At 37.1% G+C, this 12,629-nt stretch overlaps 1 protein-coding gene across 2 annotated transcripts in view; it reads left to right on the top strand.

The window, feature by feature from the left end:
- Nucleotides 1–12,629, top strand: part of LOC135700503 (uncharacterized) — a 189,845-nt gene that overhangs the window by 157,095 nt on the left and 20,121 nt on the right. For both annotated transcript variants that reach the window (XM_065221050.1, XM_065221051.1), the window contains exon 3: nt 2,705–2,902. In XM_065221050.1, coding sequence (XP_065077122.1) covers nt 2,705–2,902 — 198 coding nt within the window. The remainder of the gene's footprint in view (nt 1–2,704; nt 2,903–12,629) is intronic.

Below are 12,629 nucleotides of genomic sequence, written 5' to 3'. Positions count from 1 at the left end.
GGTAAAAGACGTGGCCGACGAGCATAAGAACGTGTATCTGACCAAGTATCCTGCTAGCGTTATGGTGTTTGGATTGGTGGCTTCCAATGGCCAAAAAATGGACCCGGTGTTCATTCCAGCAGGCGACAAGGTCAACACGGAGGTCTACATCGGCATTTTAAGTAAGTATGTTCTTCCGTGGATCAAAGAACAGTACGGTCCGAAACTAAATGTTGTATTTCAACAAGATGGGGCTCCGTGCCACACCTCGAACCGCACTCAGCAGTGGTTGCAGGAACATCTTCCGTTCTGGGCGAAGGATATGTGGCCGCCATCCAGCCCCGATCTTAATCCGCTGGATTACTCAATATGGCGCGTCATGGAGGCCAAGGCCTGTTCTAAACGCCACCCGAGTACAGCAAGCTTCAGACAAACATTGACCCGTACCTGGAGAGAAATGGATCCACACTACATTATTAGAACCTGCCGTGCATTCCGGAAGCGCGTGGAGGCCGTAATTGCAGCAAGTGGAAACTCGATCGATGATTAACATAGTTTAAGACTCTGAGAAACATCCCCCTTTTGAATAAATAAAAAAACTCAAAAACGAAATTTTTGAGATTTTTTTTAATTTTGACATTGCTTAATGGTGCAAACATTATCACGCATACGGTAGATGGCTTGGATCTTGACAGGCTTATGTTACATCTTATTCAGGCAGTTTTTTTTTAATACAAGACTCCTCTCTGCGGGGAACTACCCATATTTGGGGAGATTTGAAATAGTGTGTAATAAATTTATTGAAATCATAGTGTGTAATAAATTTATTGAAAGCAGACGAGCATGGAAAAGCTATAATAACATATCTTATGACAGATCAGGGGGAATCCATAGGACCAATGGGGTTGTCCATAATTCAAGTGATAAACCAATAAAAATCGTTAGTTTCCCACTAATTGTTGGTATAGAGCAGTTGGTTGAACGATCAAAATCTAAAAATAAGATCAAAATCTCAATAGCCATTCCCACCACTCAAAACAGTAACAAATGACCTCGGCCGACACCGGTCGGAATAGTTTCGATGTGTTTGACAAATGTGTAATGTATGCACATTTTGAATTGATTTACGAACTCCCTCCGTCAGGTGAGGTATGCATGCGAGTCACTAGAGACTCGTCTAACCACTCTCTTACCCTCCGCTTAGTCTATTCCCATTGCCAACACGGGGTTTTGAAAAACTGGGACATGTGTTTGAATTAGGAGATCGGTCGTCCTGTCCACGATGCTACAGGATTTGCGCTGATGTAGTTTGACTAATGGGAATTTGTGCGGACAGCTAACAGGAAAAAGAAACGCTTTGCTCGCACACACTTCCGGCGTACGGTGCTCCATGTCACCACGGCGGTCATAATTCAATCTGCACTTGTAAGCGTCTCCGGCGTGGTTCCTGTGTCATCCGACTAAAAACAGAATGTGATGAATGTGTAGATGCTTCCGATAATGAGGAAAAATGAGCGCAGGTTTTGTGTCGTAGTTTAGATTTTAATTAATTTGTCGTAGCGTTTCTCTAACAGGTGTTCCACTAATATATTTTTACGCTACTTTTTAATTTGGCAATGTTCCTTAAAACTACTATAAAATTGACAAAAACCATTTTAAGCAACGCTTGCTAAGAGCATCTTCGACACGCTAATTCACTGATGACAACGAACGCGGTTAAGTAGTCGATAAAAGATACGCACAATCCTCGTTAGCAAATAGTTTCCAGTCCAGCACAGCAAAGACCTCAACAACGCCGTCAAAGAGGCAGAAAATGATTAATTGCTCGCTAAATACACGTCGCACCCCTTGAGGAATTTTATGCGTTTTTTTTTTTCTGTCACCGATCATCAAAGTAGCCGTGGCCAGATCGAAGAGACATCACCAGGATAGCGTGACGAATATTGCGATTAGGCTGCCCAATCGTGTTACGGCGACCATCATCAATGGCGACAATCGCTCCATCTACAATCAACGATAGATTTCTACGTTTGCGTTGGTTTTAGAGAAAGGGAATAATGTTCCATCAATTTTCTTCGTCTGTTCAGCCAAGAGACACCTGCGACAGCTGTCAATGTCTTATGTCCACTCCCTGCCGAGAGTCATCACCCGAAATGTGACCTCCACCACGCTGCGTCGAAAACCTTCTCCTTTCCTGAATACGATGCTGCAAAAGGCGCATCATTCAACCTAAGTTGTCGTGCTCTGCCTCTGCGCAACTATATGGAATGTGGCCCTCCGTGACCAAATTGGCATGTCTTTACGTCTTGTAAATATTAGACCGGTACAATACCTTTAGCTTTCAATCACATTACATTTGAACTAAGAAACAGGAACATTCGTTGCCGGACTAGTCTAACAGAAATTCTAAAAAAGCAAACGACACGGGTTTAGGCGAGAAAAGCGGCAGTTAACTCGAAGATGCGCGTAATTTCAACGCCTCGGCGCAATAACAACCGTGACCGACTGCATATGAGCAAATCAGCGAGTGTTGATAAAGAAAAAAAAAAAAACAAACTGCGATGGACATTAGCGATAGTAATAAAAAAAGACGCACAGCCTAGGGTTACGCAAGAGAAAGGTTGTGGGAATGTGAGGGTTAAACGGTTTTGCAAACGGTGGGTGATTAAGTCTATAGCATGTTTTTACTCAAGTTCTTTTTTTTTCTCTAATTTATTCCTTGCAGATGGTCGCGAAGAGAACGTTGTACGGACGAAACGTGGTCGGAAACCGCGCGTTTCTGTCGTGTCGCAAAGGGTCGACGAGGAACCGAGTCAAAACCTGGACAGCAGTGACAGCCAAGGAGACGTTACACCGGTGGTACCTCCAGGGTTTCTAAGCCCCTCGGTGCAGGAGTACTTGGAGCTGGGCAAATCTATTCCAGGTAGGTTGGATTATTAATATTTGCTGAACTAACAGTGGGTTGTTGCTATTCCGAATCCAATTGCGCACTGGGGACACAAACGTTAAAATGTATCAAAATGCAATAAATCATGTTCGGGATGAAGGAACTTGATCAAATATAGTCGTTCTCTCAAGAAACGAATAGTGCAATTTGGGGTTTAGATGGATTTTAAATAACTAATTTTTTTTTAATTTGACACCCTAAAGGGCGAACTCGAAATTATTGCGACACCGAAAATGTCATGCCAATTTTCTTATAATGTTTAGAATCAAACCAAAATTTTAGGGTAGTTTTATACATATATTTACTTCAAAAATCAAAAGAAAAGTTAATCGATGGAGCCTTGAGTGTAAAATTGAACGCATTTTCGCTTGATGCCCTCCATCAAAGCCTTTACAGTGTCATCCGGTACCAGTTTCTCAGTTTTTTTTTTCCATTTTCTTAACATGTCCTTCTCGTCTTTGACTGTCTTCTTGCTCTTCCGAAGTTCCCGCTTCATTATTGCCCAGTACTGCTCCACCGGGCGCAGCTCCGGACAGTTTGGCGGATTCATGTCCTTTGGAACAAAATGGACAGAATTGGCCTCATACCACTCCAGGACACTCTTAGAATAGTGGCATGATGCCAAATCTGACCAAAATAGCGGAGCTTCGTCGTGCTGCTGCAAGAACGGCAAAAGGCGCTTCTCGAGGCACTCAGATTTGTAGATCTCGCCATTTACTGTGCCCTTTGTCACGAAAGGCTCACTCCTCAGTCCGCAAGAGCAGATGGCCTGCCAAATGAGATATTTGGAGGCGAACTTCGACATTTTCTTCTTCTTAAATTTGTCGTCCACATCAAACTTGCCGGTGAAAAACTCCAACCCCGGAATTTGCTTAAAATCGGCTTTTATATACGTTTCGTCGTCCATCACACAGCAGCCATATTTTGTCAGCATCTTCTCGTAGAGCTTCCGTGCCCGAGTTTTAGCCGTCGATTGTTGCCGCTCATCGCGGTTTGGGAAGTTCTGTACCTTGTATGTATGTAGTCCAGCTCTCTTCTTTGCATTCTGGACGTAGCTCTGCGACATGCCGATCTTTTTAGCCAAATCACGGCTTGAGACGTTGGGATTTGCTTTAATCATCCGCTTCACCTTTCCCTCCGTCTTTTTGTTCTCCGGTCCCGGTTTTCTTCCAGCTCCTTTGCCGTGGTCCAACGTCAACCGCTCCTGGAACCGCTTCAACACTCTGGAGACGGTTGAATGGTGAATGTTCAAAAATTTTCCCAACTGCCGGTGCGACAGGGTCAGGAAATTCCAGGTGTTTGGAAAGAATTTGTTCTCTCAACTCGCGTTGGTTCACCTCCATTTTCGTTGAATCGAAAAACACGACTTCGAGTTTGACAGCATGTACACAATACACATCAATGAGAAAGTGTGCAAAATTTGGTTGATTTTTACCCAATGGTAAAAAAGTTATGCCCTGTTGAATGTGTCGCAATAATTTCGTGTTCGCCCTTTAATACGGTTCATGCCTATGAATTTCTGAGAATTGTGCAAAATGATATCTTTAATTGATGATAATCTCTTTTTTAACTTATAATTCTTATTATTTTTAAAATTCATAAATTGGGGCAAATTAGGTAAAAATGTCACGATGAAATGAGGATTGCAACGATTTTTGCCTGAAATTATTGCTGGAAACTTAATCTAAAATCTCAACATTCGAAACGATTATTGATAAAAAAAAAGTTACGAATTGGAGCTCGTTGAACATCTCCGAATATCTCTGAATCTCTCCGAAATCAGAAATTCGAAAATCCTCTCTGAAATCTGAATCTCTCTTATTCCCCTACACTGATGGTGCAGAAAATTTACCCATGAGAGAACTCGCTCCTTTGAAAGGTTGATGAAGAATTTTAGTTTCTAGAGATCTTTTGGAGAAATTCGGTGATGTTAAGGCGTAAGTAACTAAGGAAAAATCCTAGGGTGGACAAATGCATAAACGAACAATTTTTATGTCTAAGGTAAATAAGTAATTGAAGTAAACATTCTAGGGAGGACTACATTAATCTTAGGGGGCTGTAGCTCCTCCACCTAGCCCCCTCTTTTCCCTTGTTGGGTATATTCATCACTGCAACCATTACTTTGATCTATTGTGATATATTCTCCGTTTTTATTTTGCTTTATCAGTATGTCATATCACTATTTTGTGAAGCGACCGACATAGACTGACCAAAAGCATTTTCCCAGCAAGGTATTACATTTCGTATGGGACCTGCATTCCAAATATCAAAGGGTTCTGCCAGCCCTTTATCCAGAAAAATACGCCTTTTATTGAAGATTACTGCACAAGAGCATAGCAGATGATCAGAGTCTTCCTTTTCTATGCCACAGAATCGACACATATCCTCTTGAAGTTTTCCTATTAACTTCAAGTGATATTTATATGGACAATGTCCTGTTATCAAACCAGTATAGACACTGAGATCTTTCTTTTATAATTCAAGAATTGTGATAGTACACTGAAGTCTTTTTTTACACGGTTTTTTTACGCGGTTTTTTTTACACGGTTTTCCACGATTTACACGGTACGTTTTTAACGATTTCTCGACAACGATACAACCTATCGACTTGATTCCAATCACATTATCCGTTTCAAGCTATTTGTAATCGAATGGCATACTTAAAAAAAAATCACAATTTTTGGTGTAAATACAGAATTTTTTTAAATATGTCTATATGGACCATATCATGCTTTAATTACAAATGGCATCAAAATCCGATTTTTTAAAAACATTTAAGCATGCGAAAAATCAAAATCTCGTAGGTTTTTTTTTACACGGTTTTTTTTACACGGACCGTATCCCCCGTGTAAAAAAAGACCTGAGTGTAATTGAAATGTCCGGAATTATGAACCGTTTCGATTGTCTAGCAATGGAAGTGTTGTTCCAATTGGTCTCCATTTTCATTTTTTCCATTTCTTGATCTCCATTTTAAGAGAACAAGCAGAAACTCCACAGAATGGTTCTGGTCCTATGAATTCTTGAGATAATCTAGCATGACTAACGTGTCGGCTTTTTCATTCCCTTCAATTCCAGTGGTCAGGAACCCAATATAGGTTTACTTGGCCCCCTCTTAGTTAATATGTTTAAGAATTTCTGCAAGGCCATCGAAGACGTTTAAGGAAACCTCAGGGAAGTTTAGGAAAGGTTAAATTGTTTATTATTCAGCAATTCCATGGACAAAAATGTGTGGATTGGTAATTTTGTTCTTTATCGAAAAATATTAGACCCGTATTTTTTATTTCGCCATTAGGGTGGTTCTTTCCGTGTTTTAGGGTGGTTCAGATAATCACAATATTGCTAATTTTTATTTTTTTTTAAACCAAAATTTTGGTACCAAAGCGCTTGGTTCTCTCCTCGGTGTGAGTGAAGAGGAAAGTGTATCTGCTACGTGCACCGCATCCAACAAAATGGTGCGCGCACCGTAGGTCGGCTTACCCTACACCTGGCGTTTAAGCGCACCGATTCGTAAGTGCGAGAGTGCGGCACATCGTCAGGGTTGCCAAAAGGAAATCTGTGTTTTTATTCAAAAAAATCTTTTCATCTTAGTTTTTGTCCAGAAAATCTGTGATGATATCTGTGTTGATAATTTATTAATTCAGTGCCAACATTTCAAAGGGGCGTAATTGCATTTGTAAACAATTTAAACGCGAATAAAAGCTCACTCATGAAAAATGATGACACCAGCAGGTAGAGGCTACCAGCTAGCATTGTTATTTTGGAGAGGTATGATTTCATTCGCGAGAAATTGACGGCTAAAGTCATTGTTTACAAAACCAATTACGCCCCTTTGAAATGTTGGCACTGAATTGAATCCTTTAAAAATGACATTTGAAAAGTGATTGAGCAATTTTTCTGACGAGACATAGATAAAAATATATGTATCATAAATTGGCAAAAAAAATACCTCTGACAGTTCTCATTCTCCTTTTTCATTCAGCAAAAAAGCATGCATAGATATGAAAGTTTGTGATGATAAAATTACACTGAAGTGAAAATAATGTGTTGTTATTAAACATCTCAAGTTTAATTTATTAAATGTTTGATCATATTTTAAAAAATCGGTGTAATCTGTTAAAATCCTAGAAATCTGTTATCTGTGAATACAGAATCTTGGTTTTAAAAACTCTGAAAAATCTGTAGAAATACATATTTATCTGTATCTGTAGTTCAACTAAATTCCAGTAAAAGTTTTGTGTTAAAACTTAATGAAAAATTAGGGAGTTGAAAAAAATAAAGTTACCAGATAAAGATTTTCGTAATCTCAGACATAAAACAATCTAATTCTAGGGAAATGTGATTGTTACTTCATTAAGAAAATGTTCAGCCGGATTTAGATTTGCCTCTCAATACTTGAATCTAATTTTCTGTATGTTCAGACTTGTAGAAAACATACAAATCACTTAAAAAAATCAAGAATGATGATTCTCATTAAATACAGTCAACTCCCCATAACTCGATCTGCACTAGCTCGATATCAAATTATAGAACCATAGTAAACATAAAATTTCATGGCTACTATGATAGCGATTTTGTATGGGATTTTTATTCTATAACTCGATAATTCTATAACTCGATAATTCTATAACTCTATTGTCCCTTCAGTATCGAGTTGTTGAGAGATAAATTCTTTAGAAAGCATATTTTATAATTTTCAAGATTTTTTCAAACTGTTTCTGAATTTCACTGCTCATGTAAACATCCATACATGTAAACTTCCTTTTCACGTAAACCAGCAACTTGCACGAAATGTTGCTTACAAAGTTGGTTGCACAGAATTTTTGGAAAATATCATGACATGTTTCATACATTTATTTACACGATCTATAGCAAACCCCACACGCATCAATATATTGACGCGATGGGGAATTATTGACAATAATATTGATGATGTGAATTCAGAAATATTGTCAATCTCGATGTATTGACGTCAATATAGAATGTATTGACAATACGATTATTGTCAATAAAAGCAATCGTGTAGGGTCCACTTATAATGTAAACTTGTATGCTATATGACGCTCCATTTATAGGCATCATAGTAACGTAAATTTACACTACTTTTTCGAACTGTGTATGTATGAACTCAATGGGCGTAGATCCGCACTATGACAATAATCTTCCTCTTTTATTTCTATGTCTATCTCTATCTTTATCTATCTCTATCTCTATCTTACGCACATGAAATCGGCCAATCAGGAACTGGTTCACGTTTGACAGAAAAGTGGTTCATTTTCGCCTCCGTATTGTCACCTCTTCTCTTACGTTATTCCGTCATCATTTGGTAATGAAATCAGCTCATATTTGATAAGGCACTGAGAGAGCGGCGTGCAATTGCCGAGATCAAAGGCCACGTGAAAATTTGTGCAAATACGTTAATAGGGGAAAAGTTTGCTTCGGCAATACCTTAACCTATTATCGCCAGGGGAGTAAACAAAGTCCTAGAGCACTCAAATTTGGCCAATAGTTGCTCTGAAACACAATGTATCCACATGCCAAAATTGAGCTCTCAAGGACGTTGTTTACCCCCTGACGATAATAGGTTAAGGTATTGCCGAAGCCAACTTTTCCCCTATTATATTCAATCCATTTTCGATACACGCTTTCGATAAAAAGTTAAGTGTAAGTCCTTACTCCGTAGTCCACTTCCCTATATTCGTGATATACTCGTTACGGTCTACGCAAATGAACACTTGTGCAGGTTTTCCAGGAACATCGCCGAGAGAACTGTTTTTTTCTTGCTCTAGAAGTCCACACTCCTTAGCTTGCTGTTGTGGACTAAAGAGATGGGTCTCACCAAATTGAATTTTGTATCACATTTTAAAGACCGCCCTTCCTCGCACAATGAATTATTTCTGCACCATTTTCGTCTTAAATTTTCTTCATCCAAAAAAATCCTAAAACATTACCACTAAGCTATCATTTTTCTGTCATCATGCAAAGTTTAGGATTGGGCGATCTTGTTTAGGATTCGGATCGATTCTTTGCCCACGAAAAGATTTAATAAATAATTTGTTTCTTTTGATATTTTCAATCTTCAAAAAATAAATAGTGATCATTTTTTTACGTGTATTTAAATCGAAAAACCAATTTACTCTCACCCCAGACTGCGTGGTACATTTAACGAACACAACATCAACATCACCATGTTATTAACTGGATTACAATGACGCCACTATTTGCGTTTCCAATATTTACGAATACAGCAACATTTCAAGGTTTGTATTTACTACCTCCCTCCTGTGCTCATTGGTCTTTACCCTCACATTTTGTCTACATGGAGAAGCAGAATGATACATTTTGATTGATTAATCATTGTTGATTCAAAACTTCACAAAAATGCTAACAATGTATTCTTCATTATGAGTTGTCCCGTTTTTCTCGAAAATGATTAAACTTAAATCATTGATGTATCATTCTATTTCTCCGTGTAATTTGTTGGAAACCGAACTGAATTGACACACACATTGATAGTGAACGAGTATGACGTTCATTTCCTCTTTGTTTTCGTTTGGTCTTTACTTTTTGCGCATTTTATTCAAATAAAAATTTCTAACCGGTAATTTAATTGAATATTATAAAGGAAATAATTTCTTGGAGTACCAACGCAAACAAGCGTATTTATTTAAAAAAAAAATAAAAAGATCGCTTAACCATAGATCCACCGATTCTAATATTACATCGATCCGTTTCAAATGAGAATTAGAGGAAATTTTTAGTGATATCGGATAAAGAAAATGTGTCTTCACTCCGTTGTCTGTACTAACATCAATATTAACCTTTCAGTAATCGCGCTAATGTATAAAATTAAACACGAAAAAAATATGTAAACCCTACTGATGTTGTAACTCGCTCAACGTGACAACGTAACAATCCTCGTGATGCAAGATTTGTAGGAAAAATATTTAAAATGTGAGATTTAAAAAACAATTCAAGATAACAGATTTGAAAAAAAATACTAATAAGTTTTTGAATCATAATTGTCAAGGCTCTGAAACTTGGAAGCATTTTAAGGGTTATAACAAATTACAGAACAACCTATACAATCTTGCGAACAAACCATGAAATTTTTAGTAAAATTTAAAAGTATTAAAAGCGTTGATTTAAAACAAATATTGAGGAGGATTCCCACATAATTTTCCAAGGAGAATTTCTGAGCAGAATTCCAGAATTATTCTGACATGTAGTTCTTACAAATTGTTAGAAGAACTTGGAGGGATTTCTGTGGAGAAGAATGCAAGTTCTTAGTTAAATTCTTAAGTAATTTTAGAAAATTGATTGCAAAAAAATTGCTCATAATTAGCTCTTTAAAATACTACAAGGGGTTTCGAAAGATTTCTGCTGTTAAAAGAAAGTTTTGAAAAGAATTTTAAAGTCTCCGAATAGGTTCAAGGAAATTCTAAAAAAGATTCCAAAAAATTCTTAGAATTGGTTTCAAGGAAATTCCAAAAATAAATCAACGGTAATTCTTACGCCGAGTGTTTTTCGGGTAATTTTAGAAGAATTCCATGATCATTCAGAGTAGAATTCCAAGTTAATTCTGGATTTCATATCATGAGAATTTTTAACAACGGAAAATTAAAACCCCGAAAATGAATAGTTCAGTTTCGGTTTTAGCAAATATTTATTTGCAAAGTCAAGCGTCTTCAACAGGACCATGCACTTCACATCTAAAATTGAAACGACAAAAATCAATTTGAAATACTGCTACATTCTAAAAACAAACAAGACGGGAAACTGAAGAAAATTGTGGTGTAAAAGTTGTTATGATATGGTTAATCTATTTTCCCCATTCTCTCGTCGAATTCACGGGGTTTTCCCGGTTCCTTTTAAAATTTCCGGATATTTCCTGGTATTCCCGGTTTTCTCGGTTTGCTGGCCACCCTGATAATAGGTTAAGGTATTGTCGAAGCCGACATTAACCCCTAGCACATCGCTGAATTTTTTATAGGTTGTGTAAAACAGTCAAAATTATAAAGAAAAAAATATATAATATACAATTACCAATCGATTATAATCAATGTTTTTCAATTTACTTAAAGTGAATGTTCGCATTTTTCCTAAAAACTAGATTTAATATTCTTGCATTTGACCTTTTAATCCAAAAATCGATATAGTAGTAACTTTTTTTTTCATGAAAAGGGAAATGGTAGAATTGACTACAAGCTTTTTCATAACATACGCTGGAGATGATACAATGGGGGGATGTCATTTCAAGCTTTGTCGTCAACCGCAATTGTTGCAACAAAGATTACAAGCAATTATATCGCTTTTCTTTCACCGTTACGATCAAACTATATTGCAGAGAATCTTTATCTCTTTTTTGATTCTCTGCTTAGGACAGTTCTTAGGGAGTTCGCAGGAGAATTCTGTGAAGAACTTCAGGATAATTCATGACAATTCTAAGAAAAATTCCATGGATATTATAAAAGGTTTTTAATTTAAGGTAGTTTGAGGAATATTCCAAAAGAATTTTAAGCAAAATTATGTATAAAAATTAACGATTAAGCATTGGAAAAGAGTTGCAGAGATAATTCCATGAGTTTTCCTAAGTCATAAATAAGAACATGTTATATTATAATTCCAAGATCTTGTAAAATCTTGACAAGAGCTCTGAGAATCAGGGGATGATTGAAAGGAAATTCTTGGAAAAATTCTGAAACGAATCCTGTGAAGAGTTCTACCGAAATTAAAAAGTTAATTACTCAGATATAGGAAAAAATCAAAATACAGCATCAAACAATATTCAAGAATTTGGGGCTTAAATTTAGAAATAAATTGAATCCATAAAAAAAACGCCTTTCTTTGCTTTTAACTGATATAAATAAAAAGCAAATGAGCTTCATTTCCATTACTCGCCAAAGGTGTAGCATAGACTCACTACGCCTCTGTTGACATCCTACCGGAGCCTACTGGAATTCAGAGTTCTGTTGATTTTTTTCTCATTCTCAAAATTCAGATCAAAATAACTAGTGAGATAAGAGTCATGTTTTCAACTGTTCCACAAATAATTATATTCGCATAGATCGTACTGGAAAACTGTTCTCAAAATGTATAGGGTGTCCCAGAATGTCTAAGCACGGCTTTGGAACACCCCTGCTTGTTTCAGATGACGTTCAAACAGCTGATTATCACGTTGAATCATTGTTTACATTTCGACCAACAGTTTCGTGTATCACAAGTGTCAGTTCTTTACATTTTTGTGACAATGCGAAGCATTTCTCCTGAAAAGCGCAAACCGATCGTGCACAACTGGTGTACTATCCCCAATATTTCTCTGACTCAATTGGGTTGTTTAGGGGTATTGAGGTAAATACATATTCGTTATCTACATTAAAAATGGAACCGAAATCCAAAATTTCATCAATTTTGGTACACTGGAACTATTTTAAATAAGTACTGGAACATTAGTAAAAATCACCGTCTTAGCGCCCCTCGGTGGGACATTGTATGTCAATGATCAAAATTTTAAATCTTAATTAAAAATCGAGATGAATGTCTACGGAATCGATAAAAATATCGTTGTGCTCAGAAAACAAAGCTCTATCAGATGATGTATAAAAATCGGTATATTTTTCGAAGTTATACAACCCAATTAGCGAAATTGGAAGGTGTAAGCATCGGAGCCGTTCGAAACGCGATTCGGAAGTATGGTGATGATGCA

This window comes from Ochlerotatus camptorhynchus, unplaced genomic scaffold (assembly GCF_037179485.1).
Source record: "Ochlerotatus camptorhynchus isolate MF236.1 unplaced genomic scaffold, CSIRO-AGI_Acam_v1.1 ptg000137l, whole genome shotgun sequence".
Taxonomy (NCBI): Eukaryota; Metazoa; Arthropoda; class Insecta; order Diptera; family Culicidae; genus Ochlerotatus; species Ochlerotatus camptorhynchus.
This window is presented reverse-complemented; position numbering and strand designations above follow the sequence as displayed.